This window comes from Furipterus horrens, unplaced genomic scaffold, assembly GCF_987537825.1.
Source record: "Furipterus horrens unplaced genomic scaffold, mFurHor1.1.pri manual_scaffold_1, whole genome shotgun sequence".
NCBI lineage: Eukaryota > Metazoa > Chordata > Mammalia > Chiroptera > Furipteridae > Furipterus > Furipterus horrens.
Genome location: NW_028327171.1, coordinates 78,701,149 through 78,723,611, shown reverse-complemented (window position 1 = coordinate 78,723,611; position 22,463 = coordinate 78,701,149). Strand labels below are relative to the sequence as shown.

At 37.2% G+C, this 22,463-nt stretch overlaps 1 protein-coding gene across 3 annotated transcripts in view; it reads right to left on the bottom strand.

Annotated features, from left to right (window-relative positions):
- Nucleotides 1-22,463, bottom strand: part of NSUN3 (NOP2/Sun RNA methyltransferase 3) — a 49,284-nt gene that overhangs the window by 2,913 nt on the left and 23,908 nt on the right. For 2 of the 3 annotated variants that reach the window (XM_090292265.1, XM_090292199.1), the window contains exon 5: nt 22,224-22,345. In XM_090292265.1, coding sequence (XP_090148391.1) covers nt 22,224-22,345 — 122 coding nt within the window. The remainder of the gene's footprint in view (nt 1-22,223; nt 22,346-22,463) is intronic. The other variant, XM_090292305.1, reaches the window with a different exon arrangement.

Here is a 22,463-nt window from a genome sequence, read left to right as displayed (position 1 = left end):
AGCTGTTTCTAGAGGAACAGCTAAGGAAATGATTGTCAACTGGTTTTATCCTTTCAGGCAAACATACCATAGACTGAGTGATTTAAACAATAAGCATGTATTTCTCACAGTTCTGGAGGTTGGTAAGTCCAAGACCAAGGCACTGGCAGGTTTGGCATCTGGTGAAGAAGACCTGCTTCCTGGGTCACAGATGGCCACTGTGCCCTCACATGGTGAAAAGTCAAGGACCTCTCTGTTGTCTTTTTTATAAGGGCACTAATCCCACTCATGAGGGCTCCACCTTCACAACCTAATCACTTCCAAAAGTCTCACCTAATACCGCCACCATTGGAATTAGGAGCTCCTCATATAAATTTGGGAGCAGGAAGGGGAACACAAACATTCAGTCTATTGCACTCTCCTAGAGCTTCCAGAAGTAACTGTAGCTCTGTCAGCAACTTGATTTTAAAGTTATAACCTCTAGAAGTGTAAGATTGTGGTAATTCGTTATAGCAGCAATAAGAAACAAATGCATACTCAGTGATGGTATTTTTTATATTTTAATAATGATTTGCTAAAGCATCAGTAAATTTTGCTAAAATTGTGTAAGTTACAACTACACTCATTTTGGATCATTTTCAGTGGACTACAGCAACTGATAAGAGTTTCTTTTAAAAAGTTAGATTACTGTGCAAGGAATGTATGCAGATTTGAATGCAGATTATCTGTAAATTTATAGCATTTGATCTTACTTCCACAATTAGCAAAATCAATGCCTAATCAAGTAAGTATAATTCTTTCTCATTACAGCTGTACAAAAGTACAAAGAAGTCTTATCACTTACAAACAATATGTTTCTGGCTTGATGCAAATTTAAATTAATTTCTATAATGTTGCCAACGTTGGCTGATTCTTCTGCTTTGTTTCCATTCCAACGTTCACAATTTATCTTTCTAAAATTAGGTTGGCATAACTTAACTGGTCTAATTAATTTCTAAACAAGAAAATTGTTTAGAAAGGCTTTGTTACCAATTAGATTAATCTCAACACCCTACAGCAAAATGTTAGGGATTCCTGTCAAATGGTTTGTAGCTATTTTGTTGCTGATGACTATTTTTTAAATATGATTTCTATCCTTTGGTTTGTAGCAGTTGTAGATTTTAAAAATACTTGTATTTAAAGATCAAGGAAAATAGGCAATGAGAAAAAAAAAACTCACTTCCAGGATTCATATAGCCAAGACTTTTCTATGCTGAGAATTATTTTATGTCATAGACAGCATTTTCCTCATAAATTGAACCAGTTCATATTGAAGAGCACCACTGGTTTTGGAGAAAGTAGAAATCTATCTCTATATTAGCATTTACCAATGCACATAAGAGTTTCTTTGCTTTTGATACAAAAATGGCTCTAGGTACTCAATTTTAATTACGGCTGGAGTATTTAACAACTCTATAATTAAATTAGTTAAATGATTTAAAAACCAATACTTCTGATACTGGTATTCCAATAAAAATCAAAAGATACATTTATGATATTTTTTAAATATACTAAATGAAAATTAACACATGCCTAAAATATAAGGACCTAAATGTACAGTACTCTGCCCACTACAGTAGCGCCAAGGGTAAATCATCTGCTTCCATAACAATTCACATGTTTTAAAACAGTCCACCAGAATCTAGTAACTATTATTATAGGTTTTATCCAAATCATACAAAGGCTTTATGTGTATTTGCAAGACAGACAGTAAGGTGTGAGAAAGGTTGTGTTGCTTCAGGAAAAAAATAAGAATGAAAGAAAGATACTGCTTAGTTATTAACAAGCCCAGTAAAAAATTTTAAATTCTGAAGGGTGAAAAAAACATTTAGAAGTTAGAGAGACTTGAGTAATACTAATACATTGTGAAAGTTGTGGTAATGATGATACAGAAAGATCGGGTAGGCTTAGAGAAAGAAAACAAGACATGTTGGAGCTGGGTTCTAATAGAAGGCAAAGGGTTCTCTACGCTTGTATAAATTTCTGTGCCATGAAAAGCTATTCTTTTTTTTTTTTTAATTCTCACCTGAGTGATACGTTTATTGATTTTAGAAAGAGGAAGGGAGAGAGACAGACAGACAGACAGACACTGATGTGAAAGAGAAATATCAATTGGTTGCTTCCCATATGTGCCCTGACTGGGAATCAAACCTGCAACCAGTGAGCCACCTGGCCAGGACAAAGTTATTCTTTTCTTTTCTCTCTCTTTTTTTTTTTAAATAAAAGAAAGGAAAACCAAACCACTACGTAAACAACATCCATTTTGGCATAATGCTATATGCTGCTAATCTCCTCCAAATCAGTTATGCCTCTTGACTTCTCAATGATTTTAAGTTTTATATCTTAACAATATCCTGAGTAATGGGTTGTTTTTCACCTGTGCTATAGCACCATATTGCATGAAATGACTAAAAAAACAAGTTGTATTATGACTGGCATTCTTTACCACTGAACTGTAACTGATGCTAAAAAGAGGGTTAGCAGAGCTTTCTAATCATACGTACCAGTTAAAGGCAGAAAAAGATGTCATGACTAACTATAGTAGATGAAGCAAAAGTATTATTTTGATCAGATTAGGTAGAAGGCAAACCTAATACTTTAAACTGAAATGAAAACTAGAAGACATTATCTTGGGTTTTATATATTATTCAATACACAATGTCCAACTGTAATGCAGAGCTGGGGGAAGTATTTCTAAAGGAAGCAGACTTGCCACATAATACGATCCTACAATTTTCCTGAAATATATATGTTCCCCTCAGAAGCCTCCTATCTAAGTGCTGATTAGGCTTAGCTCTTCTTGAAAAAAGATTCTATCTTACAGCACTGCTGTAGGAAATGAAGCTGACCTTGATTAATAATATAGCATAAAATAGAATGGAAAATGCTTTTACCCAAAGTACTCCTAACAGAAAAAGAATGATGGCTTTTTTTTGCCACAGAATGTATGCTAGATATCCTGTTGCTTTATGGCAGAGATTGATTGTACAAAATTCTCCAAATCTTTAATTGTCTTTCAGTGTATTATGGAACAGGCTGAAATACATTCTGTGCTTGAACCACCTAGTTAGTAAAGCAACTAAAAAACAGATCAAAACATATTCTAAAAAATAAAGCCATTAAATAGAATATAATGTTAAATTAAAATTTCCCTATTTACAAACGGAAAACCCTGTTGATTTTTGGCAGTACACAGAGTATACCTGAATGGTACTTCATATCTACTAGCTCTTATAACAACTATTGTGAAACCGAAAAAGCTCAGCAACTTACAGTTTTTTTCTTAACTTTGCGGAAGACTCATTTGGCCTCAAAATCTGACCTAAATTGATATAAAGCTATTTATGGTCAATACTTAACCCCGGTGATATAACTCATTATATTTATATGTTTTGCTGAAAACATATTGTTTGATTACAGGGTGCTGCCCAGACACTACTGAGTGAGGAGATATACCAAATATGTATATTATTCCTTTTTAAAAACAAACAAAAAGCCCTAGCCAGTGTGGCTCAGTTGGTTAGAGCGTCGCCCAGTAAACCAAAAGGTCAAGGGTTTGATTCTGGTCAGGGCACATGCCTAGGCTGTGGGTTTGGTCCCTGGCTGGGGCGTGTACCAGAAGCAACCTATGTTTTCCCTTTTGCATGGATGTCTCTCTCCCTCTCCCTTCCTTCCCTTAGCTCTAAAATCAATAAGCATGTCCTCAGGTGAGGATGAAGTAAATAAATAAATAAATACAAACTCCAAAAAATGGAATTCTGAAACACATCTGGCCTCAAAGGTTTTGAATTAAGATTTTGTACTTGTATTTTACACTCAAATGAGTTATAAGTAAATGTCTTCTATACTATATTGACATGAAAAACTAGCCCCATAGTTATTAGATGAAAGCTTAATTTAATTACTTTTTAAAAGTAAACCAGTTAAATGTTAACTTTAAAAAGCATCAGATAGGCAAATCTGCAGTCTATGTGAAGGAGTCCACAGTGTTTCCTTTTAATACAAAATAAGAAGGAAAACTGGATTGTTTTTGTGTCCTCTCAATACACCAAGGTTTCCTCAGCAACTCCCCAATCCCCCGCAAAAGGATGTTTTAATTTCTATGTTTGTTATTTTTAAAAGGGCACTTTGCACAATCAATAATAAATCCAGGTTTTCAGGAGTTCATTTTGTCATTGTGTTCAGTGCTTTTCACTGAATTTCTCCATACTTGAAAGATCTGCTTAGAGAAAAATAAAGAACCAAGTCCCGAGAGTCACTTAAGATACTGGCTTAGAAACAAGAAGATAAAGTATTGCTTTCCCAGCACAAGAAGAGAGACCACTTCTTTATTTCCAGACCAGTCTATGTAGCTTTCTAACTACCAGTAAGTAAAGTATGACAACCCAGGAAATTTTTTTAAAAATAATTATTACCCAATTTTAATATCTGAAGAAAAAAAAGTATTTTCTTAATGAAAACATAAGTTCCATGACCTTGAAAAACTAAACAAACAAACAAAAAACTAAAACATATTGAAACCCCTGACAGCTGTCAAAGCTGGAAAGGGAGGGTATTTCAAACTTAATGATAACTGAAAACATGATGCAGGAAGGTGTCCTGCTGTTCCTATGGCAAATCTCTGAATCTCAGAGAATGTTATTTTTATGAATAGTTATTAAAACAACCTAACACATTTTTAAAATATAAATTCCACTTTTTTGGTCTATTCTTCAGGCCCTTGATTAGAAATTTGGCACTCATTTGGGAGAGTCAGTGTTAATTAGAGCACTAAATTTTACTATTTTCTGCATTTAAAAAGCCTGAGCCCAAATTGCAGAAGAAAAGGATCAGCACAGCAATAGTGCCATCTTTTGTCCAAAGCAGAAAGTTATTTTCTCCCTTTTTATTACTTCTAATGACTCAGCACCAGGAGATATGTAACTTTTTATGTCTTCCTTGTAACATGTTTCAACTTACAATCACTGTCTCTCCTACAATTCACGATGCATAAATAAAGCAATCACAGATGTATATACTCTTGAACAATTAAGACTACAGCTAAACATTACTGTGATTAATATATTTATTCTTCATCTTTCTTCCTGTCTCTTCTATTACTATTAAAGCATCAAGGCAACAGCTACCATTCTTTCAGGTAAAAATATGGGGAAGCAATCAAGTTAAATAGATTTAAAGATTCTTTATTGCCATAGTATTAGCAAGTCTGTTCCCCTCATCTTAGAAACTCCAGCATTAAACATTTTTTTAAACCAAATAAGATTAGTAATTTTAAATATTTAAAATTACAGGAGCATAAATTCTGCCACTGGTTCCTTGTAACCATTTAATATTCGATTAATATTTCAGACATTCTATGTAAGGCTACCTTATAAGGTCACTTACAACTTATGTAGAAAAGTTATATAATTAACAGTGTGAAAAAATGTATGAGAGCTACTGGCAGTCTTTGTATCTTACTGCCCAAATGACAATTTAACTAAATCCAAAACCGAAAAGGCAATATGCTTATAAAGGACAATGCACACACAGCACACAGAATGGAATGCAATGGAATGGAATAGAATAGACTAGACTAGAATAGAATAGAATAGAATACTCCTGAATCAACAGGAATGTGGATTTGGTTTGGGAATCAAATGAAATGCTTATCCTATGTTAACGAGTGGAGGACAAGAGATCAGCCTAATTAATAATGTTGTCTTATGTTATTTGATGCTTAATTTAAAGAGAGCTTCACGCATGGAGTCTTAATAAAACTTTATGAGGTATGCAGGGTAAACAGTCTGACCAATTTATCAAATGGAAAGTCACAAAGACTCTGTGACTTGCCTGAAGTTACACAGTCAATTAAAGCAGCACAATGACTTCCACCTTAACCTAAGGCTTTTTGGGGACTGCAAGTTTTTTGTTTTTTTTTTTAATGTTTTTTATTGATTATATTGTTACAACAGTTCCAATTTTCTCCCCCTTGTTCCCCTCCACCCAGCACCCCCCTCCCCCAGCAATCCCCCCCAAGTCCATACCCCTGCAAGTTTTAACAGTGCTAAATACCCTGAAGCAAATATTACCACTGCTAAAATAAGTATGGAATCTGGGGCAGTAAAACAGAGAAAGCCACATGCATACATTTTATCTCCCTGACTGTCCCAAATACTCACTGGAGGTAAAGGATAACTATGTACCTTTAGACATTTTTAACCCAAAAAAGCTAAGAATTAATAGGTCTGAAGCTATGACCTGAGAATTTTGGCTACCTGCTTCTCTTACAGAGCATATAACTTTCACCTATTAAAGTGCTATTGCACAGAATTTATGATGAAATAAATGAAAGTAAGTACCTCATACTGAGACATAATTTCAACCTCTTCACCACAGACTAATATCTAAATCATAGTTTTAGAAAATTTTAATGAATTAGACTCAACAGAAACTCAAAGGTAGTTTATGTCATTAAAATTCCAAATAATTTGGAGTACTTTGGTAATTATTCCAAATAACCTGGTAATTCATTTACCCAGATTTTGCTTATGCACTCTAAAAGGTAGATTAAAAGACCTGTTTTCCTTAGAAGCTTGTTATATAAAATGAGTACAAAACCAGTCTAAGTTGAAAGGCTTATTTGTAGCTTCCCCTTCCTATACTGTTGGAGTCTATCATTCATCCTCAACTTCAAAAAATTCTTTATCGCTTTGGCTTCCTGGACGGCACTCTGTGTTCATCTCCCAAGTCCCTGAAGTTCTCTTCTGGCCCCCTTTGGACCCTTCCAATTCTTCCTATCCCTTAAATAACAGTTTTCCCTAGAACTTTATCCTTGCTTTATCTTTTTTGCTAAAGTTAGATGTTTTACATCTGTTATTTCATTCAATCTTTCAATTAAGTTTCTTTTTTTTTAATTGCTAGTGGTTTTTAATTTATTTATTTGTTTATTTACTTATTTATTTTTAGAGAGAGGGGAAAGGACAAAGAGAGGAAGAGAAACATCACAGTGTGGTTGCCTCTCACTCACGCCTCCAAATGGGGACCTGACGTGCAACCTAGTCATGTGCCCTGACTGGGAATCGACCCAGCGACACTTGGCTCGCAGGCCAACGCTCAATCCACTGAGCCACAGCAGCCAGGGTTCAATTAAGTTTCGAGACATGAATTATCATTCTCATTTTGCAAATAAGAAAACTAAGGTAAGAGAGTTGAGCATCTTGTACAAGTCCCCTCGATTAGTAAATGCCCAAAACAGGATTCAAATCCTGACACTAGAGCTGTAAGTTGTGTGCTCTTAACCAGTTGTCCTTGACACATACTTTTCCTTCCCACTGGAGAGCCAATCAATCACCAGATTATATTAATTCTCCATTGAAAATATCCTGCAAATATGATTATATGTCTCTATTCCCCTCCCATTCACTTAGTTGAGGCCTTTGTCACCTACTACTTGACCATTATAAATCTCTCAACTGGTTCTCGTGCTAAAAGATTTTCTTATTAATTTTCTTTACATCCTCCAGTATTCTCTGATCAGGGGATTTCCAACTTATAACAAATATTATTGGGGTAGCAAAAAAATTCCTTTCGTTCTTTCTGTACAATGTCTCCAGTAGTGCTTAGTTGTCTTTAACTTCATTTGAAATCATTTTGTTAGGTTGTATTTTGACAGCTGTCGTATCAGCATGCATTTAAAAAAACATCAAAATGTTAAATTTTTGTGCAGCCATTTTAATACTGAAGATGGAAAAAAAAATGCACAACATTTTTGGCATATTATCCTTTATTATTTCAAGGAAGGTAAAAATGCAACCAGAACGCAAAAAAAAAAAAAAAAAAAAAGATTTGTGCAGTGTGTGAAGAAGGTGTGATTGATTGAACACGTCAAAAGTGGTTTGTCCCCAGATCTCCTATAAGAATCTCATACCACAAAGGTGGGAAGTCAAAGCAGACAAATAAAACAAACAAACAAACAAACAAACAAGAAGAATCCAAAATAGTAAGATGCAGAAACAACCTCTCAATGAAAAGAAAAGAGGAATCCCCAGAGAGGTAGATGAAATAGACATAGCCCAAATGTCAGACACCAAATTCAAAACATTGGTGGTGAAGAAGCTCAATATATTCGACAACCTTAAAAACAAATACAACAACCTCCAAGGAAGTTACCAGCAGCTCCAAGAAAATTACAGGGAACTTACGGAGAACTACACCAGCATGAAAAAGGACACAGAAACTATTAACAAGAACCAGGAAGAAATAAAGAATTCAATCTCTGAACTGAAAAACACAGTAGAATCAATCAAAAGCAGGCTAAACGAAGCAGAGGATCAGATCAGTGAGTTAGAGGACAATGTAGAAAAAAGTTCCCAGACAATACAACAAAATGAAAAAAAGATTGAAAAAGTACAAAGAAGATATAAAGGAATTACAGGATAGCATGAGGAAAAATAATATCCAAATCATCGGAATAAAAGAGGGAGAAGAAGAAGAACGAGGAATAGAAAAGCTGATAGAAGAAGTAATGACAGAAAATTTTCCCAACCTGATGACAGAAAAAGTTATGCAAGTTCAAGAAGCACGGAGAGTCCCAATGAAGAGGAACCCAAAAAAACCCACTCCAAGGCACATCATAATTAAAATGGCAACATTCAAAGACAGAGAATCCTAAAAGCAGCAAGAGAAAAGCAGCAAATAACTTACAAGGGAGCTCTGATAAAGGCTATAGACCGATTTCTCAACAGAACCACTACAAGCCAGAAGGGAATGGTCAAAAATATTTCAAGCAATGAAAAACAAAGGCCTACAAACCAAGAATACTCTACCCAGCAAGGCCTCATTCAAAATGGAAGGTGAAATAAGGAGTTTCCCAGACAAAGAAAGACTAAAAGAATACATCTCCACCAAACCAGCATTGCAACGCATGCTCGCATGCTAAAGGGAATGTTTTAAGAAAAAGAAGAAAAAAAGAGGAGAGAAACACAGGTACAAAGAGAAATGAATAAATACATGTCAATAATAACCTTAAATGTAAATGGATTAAATGCTCCAATTAAAAGACACAGGGTAACGGGATGGATAAGAAAACAAGACCCACATATTTGCTGTCTACAAGAAACACACCTCAAAACAAAAGATTTACACAGGCTGAAAGTAAAGGAATACAAAAAAGTATTCCAAATAAACGGACATAAAAAAAAAGCTGGGGTAGCAGTCCTCATATCAGACAAAACGGATTTCAAAGCAAGGGCCAGAAAAAGAGACAAAGAAGGACATTTCATAATACTTAAGGGAACAATCATCAAGAAGATATAACACTGATAAACATATATGCACCCAACATAGGAGCACCCAAATACAAAAAGAAAATACTAGAAGACCACAAGAAGGATATTAACAGCAACACACTCATAGTAGGGGACTTTAACACTCCATTATCAACAATAGACAGATCTTCGAAGCAAAGAAACACCAAGGATATACAGGCATTGAACACACTAAACTACATAGAGTTAACTAATATATATAGAACTTTTCACCACAAAGAAGCAAAATATACATTCTTTTCAAAGGCACATGGGACATTTTCAAAGATAGACCACATGATAGGACACAAAACAAGCCTCAACAAATTCAAGAAAATTGAAATCACATCAAGCATCTTTTCAGACCACAATGCCTTAAAAAAAAAAATCAACCTCAGAGAAAAAAATCAAAGACACCCAAACTCATGGAGAATAAATAACATGCTATTAAATAATGAAAGGGTTAACAATGACATCAAAGAAGAAATCAAGAAATTTCTAGAAACTAATGATAATGAACACACAACAGCCCAAACCTATGGGACACAGCAAAAGCAGTCCTAAGAGGGAAGTTCATACCAATACAGGCATATCTGAAAAGGATAGAAGAATCTCAAATAAAAAATCTAACCCTAAAGCTACAAGAACTAGAACAACAACAATTACCAAAGCCTAGGGCAAGAACAAGGAAGGAAATCATCAAGATCAGAGCAGAATTAAATGATATAGAGACCAAACAAACAATTCAAAAGATCAACGAAACTAGGAGCTGGTTCTTTGAAAAAATAAACAAAATCAACAAACTTTTAGCCAGGCTCATCAAGAAAAAAAGAGAGAAGACCCAAATAAACAAAATCAGAAACGAAAAAGGAGAAATCACGACTGATACCACAGAAATACAAAGGATTATAGGAAATTACTACAAACAACTGTATGGCAAGAAATTTGACAACCTAGAAGAAATGGACAAATTTCTAGAAACATATAACCTTCCAAAACTGAATCAAGAAGAAGTAGAAAGTCTCAACAGACCCATAACAAAGAAGGAAATTGAAACAGTAATCAAAAATCTCTCGACACACAAAAGCCCTGGACCGGATGGCTTCCCAGGCGAATTTTACAAAACATTTAGGGAAGAACTAACTCCTACCCTCCTCAAACTATTCCAAAAAATTCAAGAAGAGGGAAAAATCCCGAACTCTTTCTATGAAGCCAGTATTACCCTAATTCCAAAACCAGGTCAAGATACAACAAAGAAAGAAAACTATAGGCCAATATCACTGATGAACATAGACGCTAAAATCCTCAACAAAATATTGGCAAACAGGATCCAGCAATACATCAAAAAGATCATACACCACGATCAAGTGGGATTCATCCCAGGGATGCAAGGATGGTTTAATGTTCGCAAATCAATAAATATAATACATCACCTAAACAAAATGAAAGACAAAAATCACACGATCTTATCAACAGATGCAGAAAAAGCATTTGATAAAGTACAACACCCATTTATGATGAAAACACTCAGCAAAATGGGAATAGAGGGAGCATACCTTAACATAATTAAGGCTATATGAGAAACCTGAAGCCAACATCACTCAATGGACAAAAACTGAAAGCATTTCCCCTGAAATCAGGAACAAGACAAGGATGTCCACTCTCTCCACTCCTATTCAACATAGTGTTGGAAGTCCTAGCCAGAGCAATCAGACAAAAAAAAAAAAAAAAAAAAAAAAAAAGGCATCCAAATTGGGAAAGAAGAAGTAAAACTATCACTATATGTAGATGACATGATAGTGTACATAGAAAACCCTATAAACTCCACTAAAAGACTACTCGATATAGTAAGTGAATTTGGCAAAATAGCAGGGTACAAAGTAAATACACAGATATCTAAGGCATTTCTGTACACCAACAATAAAATATCAGAGACAGAGACAAAAAAGAAAATACCATTTACTATAGCAACAAGAAAAATAAAGTACCTAGGAATAAACTTAACCAAAGAGATAAAAGGCCTGTACTCTGAAAATTATATAACACTGAAGAAAGAAATTAAGGAAGATACAAATAAATGGAAGCAAATAACATGTTCTTGGATGGGAAGAATCAACATCATCAAAATGACCTTACTACCCAAAGCAATTTACAGATTCAATGCAATCCCTATTAAAATACCAATGACATATTTCACTGACCTAGAACAAATACTCCAAAAATTCATATGGAACCAAAAAAGACCCTGAATAGCAAAAGCAATCTTGAGACAGAAGAACACAGCAGGTGGAATCACAATACCAGACATCAAACAATAATACAAAGCCACTGTGATCAAAACAGTCTGGTACTGGCATAAGAACAGACATATAGATCAATGGAACAGAATAGAGAGTCCAGAAATAAATCCAGGACTATACGGTCAACTAATATCGGATAAAGGAGGAAGGAACATAAAATGGAGTGAGAAGAGTCTCTTCAACAAATGGTGCTGGGAGAATTGGAAAGGGACGTGCAAAAAAATGAAACTAGACCACCAACTTACACCACACATGAGAATAAATTCCAGATGGATCAAAGACTTAAATGTAAGCCGTGGCACCATAAAAGTCCTAGAGGAAAACATAGGCAGGAAAATTTCAGATATCCTACGTAGCGATATTTTCACAGATACATCTCCTAAGGTAAGAGAAATAAAGGAAAAAATAAACAAATGGGACTACATCAAACTAAAGAGTTTCTGCTCAGCAAAAGAAAACATCCGCAAGATGAAAAGGAAACCAACCATATGGGAAAACATATTTGCCAATGATATCTCTGACAGGGGACTGATCTCCAAAATACATAAAGAGCTTATACGACTCAACATCAAGAAAACAGACAACCCAATTAAAAAATGGGCAAAGGAACTGAACAAACACTTCTCCGAAAGGTACGTACAGAAGGTCCATAGACACATGAAAAAATGCTCAACATCATTAGCCATCAGGGAGATGCAAATAAAAACCACAATGAGATACCACTTTACACCTGTCAGAATGGCCATCGTCAACAAATCAACAAACAACAAGTGCTGGCGAGGATGTGGAGAAACAGGAACCCTACTGCACTGTTGGTGGGAATGCAGACTGGTGCAGCCACTATGGAAAACAGTATGGAATTACCTCAAAAAACTAAAAATGGAACTGCCTTTTGAACCAGTGATTCCACTGCTAGGATTATACCTGAAAAATCCTAAAACCCTAATTCAAAAGAACTTATGCACCCCTATGTTCATTGCAGCACTGTTTACAATAGCTAAGTGCTGCAAACAGCCTAAGTGCCCATCTGTAGACGAGTGGATCAAAAAACTGGTACATTTACACAACGGAATACTATGCAGCAGAGAGAAAGAAGGAACTCCTGCCATTTGCGAAAACATGGATGGAACTAGAGAGAATTATGCTTAGTGAAATAAGCCAGGCAAAGAAAGCAAAATACCATATGATATCACCTAATACAGGAAACTAAAGAAAAACATAAACAAATCAACTAAATAGGACAAGGAGCAGAATAACAGTCAATAGGGGGGAGGAGGGAGGGAGAGAAGGGGGATAAGTAAGGGAAGGGTTTAGTCAAGGAACGTATATGAATGACTCATGGACATGGACATGGGGGAGGGATATGATTGTGGGAGAAGGGGTGGACTGGGTGGGGGGCAGCAATGGGGAAAAAATGGGACAAGTGTAATTGAAAAACCAAAAAATAAAAATTTTAAAAAAGTGGTTTGTGAAGTTTTGTTCTGGAGATTTTTCACTGGATGATGCTCCACAGTTGGGTAGATCAGTTGAAGTTGATAGCAATCAAATAGAGATATTAATTGAGAATAATCAACATTATATCATGAAGGAAACAGTCAACATACTCAAAATATCCAAATTAATAAAGTTATTGGTGAAAATAAAAAAAAAAAAGTGTCTTATTTTACGGATAAAAACATACAGACTTTTTGGCCAACCTAATTCTCCTAATTGGTCCTCAGTATCTGTTCTTATTTTGTTCAGTAGTAACAGGATTTTTAATGGGGCACAGATAAGGCTAATTTCCTAAACTGCCTTTCATTAAAGGTAGTCATATGACTAAGTCTGACTCATGAGATGTGAGTGAAAGTAATGGGAGTTATGCTTTTTTGCTCCTTCCTACAAGTTAAAATGCAGATTAAATAGCAAGAGCTGGAATAGCAACCCTGGACCATGAGGTAGAAGATAGATGGGGCCTCAATCCCTGATGCTTGTAGAGTCTGGCAATCAACCCTGGAAAGCCTTCTCAGACTTAACAAATACTACAGGCTAGAAAGCCTGTGATTACGAATTTTATGTGTCAACCTGGCTGGGCTATAGCGCCCAGATATTTGGTTAAACATTATTCTGGATGTTTCTGTGAGGGTATTTTCAGCTATAATTAACATACAAATTGGTAGACTTTGAGTAAAGCAGATTGCCCTCTATTATGTGGGTAGGCCTGATTCAGTCAGCTGAAGGCCTGGAAAGCACAAAAAGACCTCCCTTGAACAGGAAGGAATTTGGCCAGCAGACAGCCTTTGGCCTTGACCCACAACATCCAGTCTTTTGTGGATCTCCAGGCTGCTGGCCCACAATGCAGGTTCTGAACATGTCAGCTTCCATAACCATGTGAGTCAATTCCTTTACAAACTCCCTAGACACACACACACACCCCCTTTTGATTCCATTTCTCTGGAACACACACACACACACACACACACACACACACCCTTTTGATTCCATTTCTCTGGAACACACACACACACACACCCTTTTGATTCCATTTCTCTGGAGAACCTTAATACAGCTAGTAACCCTTACTGTCCCATTGGAAAACACTTAATAAAATCACTATATGAAAGATCACATGCTAAACAAAGCTTATATAACTCTAGAATGACTAGAAGAAAATCCAAAACATTAGTGTGTGTTAACAAGAGATGGTTCAGTAAAGATTCTGGGAATTTGGAAACAGAGATGGAAGGAATACGGAAGAAATACAGGTCTGAGAAAGGCTCTCTGCCTGTGGATTATAATCTAAATTAACTAAAAATTTAGTAATTTGGGCCTTGCAGGGTTGGTAAAGTCAACAGATTGTGTACCCCGAAGTGAAATAGTGATAAAAAGGTATCCCTGAAGAGGTAGCTCTTACAGAAATAAGACAGAGGCCTCAAGCCTATTGTGTAGGCAATAGGATTCAGTCCAAAAGCAAAGATGTTGCTTTCATACTTCACCTAATCAAATGGAACAAACTTCTGATACATACACTAATAAACTTAAAAAGCATTCTGCTGAGGGAGATATCCCAGATAAAAAAAGAGTACATGTTTGATTACATTTTTACGTAGTTTGAGAATGGGCAAAGTTATTCTACAGTAAAAGAAATCAGTACAATAATTGCCTCTGGTGAGTGGTGTGAATGGATTCTAAAGAAGCACTAGGAATCTTTCTGGGGTGATGAAAATGTTTTATACTAGATGAGGTTTGGGTTACACATGCCTCTGTAACTGTCAAATTCCTTGAAACGAACATGTAGCTTAGTGTACCCATATGTTGGTACAGATTCACTGGCTCAACTTGTGGGGGGCGGGGGTGAGGGCAGCTCCTCCAGCAATCACAGGATCTTCCCCCAACTTCTCTGAATCCTAGACCAGAAACCCATGCAGGTCCATGACGAAATGCCCTAGGCTTCTGCAGATCACTCAGGTCATTAAAGTTGGTGTTTAGTGGTGGTAAGAGACCTATGCAGGTTCTGGTGACAGTGAAGGGACCAAAGTTTTGCCACCCTAAAGCTGCCTTTTTGGGATATTGATTTTAAGCTGTTTATTAAGAAACAAGTCTTAGAAAGAACCTTTGACCCTCCTCCCTTTCCTGCCCCAGAGATTCAGACAGAGAAACCTGCTTTGGGAAAAGAGCCTTGGCATAATAACCTTAAGAAACTTAACCCTTGCAGGAAGACTCCAAACCTGTTAGCTAGATACCCACCGTGTCCCATTGTCTTGGAGTTGCCTAGCAAGAATTTTTCTGCCATGCATTGTTCTGCTCTTGCTCAACTTCCTGTAAATCATCCATTCTCACTTATGATATCTAATACCCTGTTCCTGCCCTTTCTCCTTTGTCCAAAAATGTCTTAGACACCCAAAGTTGCCTCACTGTCTTGGAAATTTTCATGGAATCTTCATGTCTGTGTGAATTCCCCATGCACATGTATTGAAAATTTGATTTTTTTCCCTGTTAACCTCTCTGCTAAATTTGATAACTAGCCCAGTCAGGAGAACTTAAAAGGTGGAAGAAGTATTCATATATACAAGGTCTGTCCGGGGAAAAAAAATCCAGCTACTGTTAATATAACAAGAATGGTTTGTGCAATATCGAGGCAAACTGGCAGCCACGGAGAGTGGACTGGAATGCACTTGCATGAACAATGACAACTCCACTGTACTAGTCAGTGGGGGCAGTAGAAGTTATTGAGTGAGCATGTGTACTGTGTGGCCATAGCATTCAAAATGGCTGAGCAAGTAGAGCAATGAATCTGCATCAGATTTTACATAAAGCTTGAGCACCCCCCATGGAAACTATTCAGATGATTCAGAAGGCTTTGGGGGACAATGCAATGAGTGCAATGTAAATAAAAATGTGGCACCAATGCTTCAAAGATGGTCAAGAATTTGTTGAAAGTGGCTCACATTCTGGAAGGCCTGCAACAAGCAAAACACCTGAGAATGTTGAATGTGTACAGGCTGCAATGAACAAAGATCAGCGACTGACAGTGCGAGAACTAGAAGCTAATCTGGGGATTCCAAAAACTACTGTGTCCAACATTTTAATGCAGGATCTTGAAACATGTCATGGCAAAATTCATTCCGTGGCTTCTGCTACCAGAGCAAAAGGAACATCGTGCTGCAGTTGCTAATGACTTGAGTCAAACTGCTACCAATGAACCAGATATCCTCAAGAAGGTCATAACCAGAGATAAATTGTGGGTCTAGGGCTATGATCCAGAAACAAAGGCCCAGTCACCCCAATGGAAGTTGCCTGGTTCTCCACATCCTAAGAAGGCACAGCAAAGTCACAGCAAGATCAAGACAATGTTAACTGTGTTTTTTGATTGGGAAGGTGTTGTCCATCACAAGTATGCCAATCCAGGCCAAATGATTAATAAGGAGTACTACCTCAATATTCTTTATCAGTTGAGAGATACAATATGATAAAAACGGCCACAGCAATGGGCAACTGGTAATTGGCAGCTTCATCACAACAACATGCCCGCACAAGTATCACATCTCATGCAGTAATTTCGGCAAAACGTCAAATCACCCAGGTGACTCAGCCCCATTACAGCCCAGATTTGGCATCCTTTGACTTCTGGCTTTTCCAAAACTGAAATCACCTTCGAAAAGGAAGAGATTTCAGACCATCGATGAGATTTAAGAAAATATGATGGAGTAACTGATAGAGACTCCATCAAGAGATTTTTACAGTGTTTTGAACAGTAGAAGAGATGCTGGGAGAACTGAGTGAGGTATCAAGGGGACTATTATGAAGGAGACTGAGGCGTCATTGTCCCATGTACAATGTTCCTTGTACCTTCTTCAAGAAATGTCTATTTTTCATACTACATGGCTGGATACTTCCTGGACACACCTCATATTTTTTAGTCCCCGCAACAGAGACAATGGTTCCTCCTTTTCCTTCTGGGTTCTAGTGTGCCTTTGCTCCCTCCCATTTCTTGTGCTTGTCATTGGCCCTGCTAACTTTGAGCCCCATCCAAGAAGTAGGGACACAATTATACACAATTTCTATACACTGCTTAACCAGCACCCACAATTAAGCTCTAATCCCTACAATAAACTGCTTACATCATCTGCAGAGATTCCTCTCTGAACAAACCCTGATGCAATACTTCTGCCCTTCATAGAGTAAGACAGACACTGTTGTGTAATTAACTATCACGTCAAGGAGTTAAAATTCATTCTTTGCCTCACCCTTCTTGATACTTAGCAAGTTGTAATGCTTACATAATTATTTTGGTTTCCTTTTGACCAAACTTTTATTCTTCATCCCTCTAGATCCACTTCAAAGCTCCCATAGTCTCTGAAACCTTCACTGATTCCCATAGAATTTCTCCCTTTTCTGTTTTTCCCAAGCAACAAACTTTTAGCTCCTTGAAAACAGGGTTTATATTATATTCATTTCGTATTTTTTATACATAACACAACTGGAAAGAATGTTCTCAAAATATATTTGTTTAACAACTATATGAATGAGTTCTACCTTAATTAAGAGGCAGCTCAGGCAGAGAATTTTTCAGTGTAAAACAAAAGAATATTCCTAGAAACTGACACTCAAAAATCCTGAGTAGGAAACAACGCACACAACTTAGAACTCTTAATTACAAAACTAATAAAAATGATGAAAGCGTCTTCCAGTCATGATGGTGACGTAGGTAGACACGACTATAGAAAGAATTACAACCAGATCTCAAAAACAAATAACAACCAGAACGGTCAGAAAATTGAGCTATATGGAAGTCTAACAACCAAGGGTTTAAAGAAGCCACATCCATCCGGACAGGTAGGAGGGACAGAGTCACAGAGATGGGACAGAGAGGCTGTGTGGTTCAGACAAGCAGCAGCAGCGGCAGTGAAACAGACGGTCACGCAAGCACGCGTGGTGGCTAAAAGTCAGGAGGGGTAACCTGTGAGCGAGAATCCCAGCCCCAAGCTGGACCGCAAACCCCAGGGCTCCAGCACTGGGAAGGTAAATCCCTTTGCCTCTGGCAGTAATGACCAGTGTGGGTTGGGGCAACAGAAGAAACCGCAATGCAGATTTTTGCTGCTTAAAGTGCCTGCACAGGGGAGTGAAAGAAACTGCTGGATTTCTGTCACTTAAAGGGCCCACATGGTTTTAGAACATACACAAACCCAGGGCAGCAACTGGAATGTCACCAATCGCGTACGGGAAGTGGGTGAAGTGACTGGAAATGAGGGAAGAGCTGGGAAAATCGCCAGAAGCCAGACAGTGACATTGTTCCCTCTCCGAGGCCACCCACCACACACAAAGCCACAAAGCGATGAAGTGGGTGGCCCCACTTGGGCAATTACCTAAGGCTCTGCCCCACACAATTTACAGGTGCCTTTGCTACACAGACCATGATACTAAGACAGGGAGTCAAAGAAGTTCTACCTAATACACAGAAACAAACACAGGGAAGCTGCCAAAGGATCCTCAGAGAACTCATAGAGTACGGCAAAAAAATAAAGGAACAAATGAAGGTTACACAGGGTGAAATAAAGAAAAATATACAGGGAACCAACAGTGAAGGGAAGGAAGTCCGGGTTCAAATCAACAATCTGGAACAAAAGGAAGAAGTAAACATTCACCCAGAACAGAAAGAAGAAATAAGAATTAAAAAAAGAAAAAAAAAGAAAAAAAGAGGAGAGAATTAGGAACCTGTGGGACTTTAAATGTACAAACATCCTAATCACAGGGCTGCCAAAAGGAGAAGAGGAAGAGCAAGAATTTGGAAACTTATTTGAAAAAATAATGAAAGAAATGTCCCTAATTTGACAAAGGAAATATACATACAAGTCCAGGAAGCACAGAGTCCCAAACAAGTTGGATCGAAAGAGGGCCACACCAAGACACATCATAATTAAAATGCCAAAGGTTAAAGATAAAGAGAGAATCTTAAAAGCAGCAAGAGAAAAGCAGAAAGTTATCTACAAAGGAGGTCCCATAAGACTGTCAGCTGCTTTCTCAAAAGAAACTTTGCAGGCAAGAAGGGACTGGCAGGAAGTATTCAAAGTGATGAAAAGCAAGGACCTACAACCTAGATTACTCTATCCAGCAAAGCTATCATTTAGAATGAAAGGGCAGATAAAGTGCTTCCCAGACAAGGTAAAGCTAAAGGAATTCATCATCACCAAGCCATTATTACATGACATGTTAAAGGGACTTATTTTACATAAAGAAGATCAGAACTATGAAGATTAAAATGACAACAAACTCACAATTGTCAATAACTGAATCTAAAAAAGAAAAACACAAAATAAGAAGACAATCAGAACAGGAACAGAATCATAGATATGGAGATCATTTGGAGGGTTATCAGCTGGGAGGGAAAGGGGGAGAATGGGGGAAATGGTGCAGGGATTGAGAAGAGTAATTGGTGCCCCAGCCAGATAGCTCAGTTGGTGAGAGCATCATCCAATATGCCAAGGTTGTGGGTTTGATCCCTGGTCAGAGCACATATAAAAATCAACCAATGAATGAATAACTAAGTGGAGCAACAAACTGATGTTTCTATCTCTCTCTCCTTGCTCTCTAAAAATGAATAAATAATTCTTTTAAAAAGGAGCATAATTGGTGTGACCATAATAGACAGGAGGATGTTAAGAATAGTATAGGAAAGGGAGAAGCCAAAGAAGTTACATGCACGACCCATGGACTGGGGGGGTGGGGGGGTTGCTCGAGGGAAGGGGGTTACTGAGTAGAGGGGGGCAAAGGGCAAAATATTGGGACAACTGTAACAGCATACTCAATAAAATATACTTAAAAATATGAACAAGATTAATATTTGGTTGTAGAGTATTTGGTTATAGAATATATTGTTTTCAAAAGCTAAAATTCTGAATACTATGCAGGCTGCTTATTTAATGTAAGTATGATTTCTGATATGGTAAAGAATCTATATCCATGGAGAGTATAAAGTACCTTTGAGTGCCATAACTGTCAGAAGACAAAAGTAGATATTATTCTAGTATTTGACAAAATAGTGCAATCAAAATGTTTTCCTTATTTGCCTCTCAAATATCCTTCCACTTCTTTACTCCTTCTTGAGGGCCACCTTCTGCCCACAATACCAGGCTAGACAATATTTGCTTGCTTGCTTTCTAATTGTTCTTTGCAAACACAAATGAGGATCCACTGTCAATTCTTTATACCTTTGACTAAAATACACACACATCAATATATTTACTCTCTTGCATATGTTTGCATTTAAGATCTATTTCTTATTGTGGAAAAAAGGACTGCCTTTTGTTAAAGTAATGTGATAATTAGGTGAAGAAGATTAAAGAAATAGAACCTGTTTTGTATGTGATAGTGATGCAGCCATCCCTGATAAGAAAAATACTACAGACTTTCTTCAATTTTTGGAATCAGGAGATAAAAAAGACTGTGGCTAGAATTATCGTTTTTTCCTTGGGCTTTTAACCCCTAGACTTGTAGATGTCAGAGAATTAGAACCATTTTCTGTGCCTCATTATATTCACACAGCCAAGGGACTCAGAGCTTCAGCTGCTTCAAGTGCCTCCAAAACCTCTCACAAAGAGCAGGCATCAGAGGCAGGACATACAGTTCAGCTGCTCAAGGAAAACAATGGGAGATGGCTGGTATGATGGTCTTTCCCAATCACATAGGATTACATACAAACCTACACTCGGTGTGATTGAGATGTCCGTTTGTGCCCAGTCAATATGCTACTAAATTGATGTGGTGCTAACGCCATTCCTTTGGGGGAGTAAGATGATGGGAGACAGCAGTGGCCACTAAAGAAGAGCCTTAGTTGTAAGGGCATAAGAGGGTGGCTATGTGTACTTTATGTAAATGCTGATCTTCGTGATGATGGCTGAAATGCTATAGGATGTTAAAGGAGATGTATTAAATGGGGAAAAAACTAAACTAAAAATAAAACCGTGCTTTGGTTATGTAAAAGCAATACTAATCAAAATAAATTATGTGAACTGCTTTACATTTATGCCTAATTACCATGCAGCACAATAATGATCATATCATTATTTTTGTCAGATTAACTTTGCTATAAACTCAATTACAGATGTAAATTCTAAATGTACAGCCCTTGTAATTTAGTGTTTTAAAATAATTATTCATTGACCTCCTTCTACATTTGACAACAAATTATATGATGAGAATAAAAACCATTAGACAACCTCTGCTCCCATGGGGCTTACGTCCACTTGAGGAGAGAGACAACCACTGGCCAAATGCCAAACAGAGCAACTGAAAATATATTTTTTAAAGCAAGAGGAACAGGAAATACACTGGCCTCAGAAATGAGACACTTCCTTTAAGGTGAGTTTGAGGAGCTGCTCAGTTGGAACACAATGCAAGAAGAATCCGGAGATGATAAGGCTAGTGAAAAAAGCAGCAACCATACCCAAAGAAGATTTAACTATCACACCAAGGAATCTGATAGATTGTCAACAGTGCATAGAAGCAGTCACTCATTCTCCTTCCACATGTAAGAAATAATGAGTGATAAGGCAACATTTAACTATATCTTAAATATTCCAGAGAATTTGTATTCAGCTTTAAACAACAGGGATTACTTGGGAGTGGAGTACTAATAGAAAAATTTTTTGAAAGCAGGACAGTCCCAAAATGCCTGTTATAAAGGAAACCTAGTACCTTCAGTGGTCAAACCCTTCTGAAAAATTCTTAGAGGGGAGATAGGTGCTAATAATTCACTACAACTTCCTAGGAGGCTGACTCATCCAGAACAATGTGTTCGTTACAGAAAACAAAACAAAACATTCTGGTTCAAATTCAAGTGAAAGAACAGGGTGATAAACCCTAGCTTAGGATGGTCCTAGTAAGAAAACAACTTTAAACCACTGTAAAATCATTAGTGTCCTTTAAAAGACAATGCACAGTAATGCTGCATTTCACTGACAGGGGAGGGCAGTAAGTACCATTACAGCCTGAGAATCGTCTAGGTGCAGACTTTGGAGGAATAATTAGTGACACCAACATAGGAAACCCTCCATTTGGGGGCTTCCCTGTGTCGTGCTTTGTCACGCCTATTTAAATTACACTAGAAATCAAAATAAATGTTTGTATTAACAGTCCTTACCTTAACAGTTCTATCTGTAGAACAGGCAACTTCCTCCTCTGACTTATCCTACAGGCTGCCTCCTGAGAATCAGAAGAGAACAACCAGCTTCGATCATTTGAACATGGAGCATCAACTAACACCTAAAAAGAGGACACAAAATGCAAATATGTGCTGAAAATATATCCTCAGACACAAAGTATTTAGGGAAGATATGTAAGACATGACCAAAAAAACGGCAAAGATATTTCTTTTAAAGTC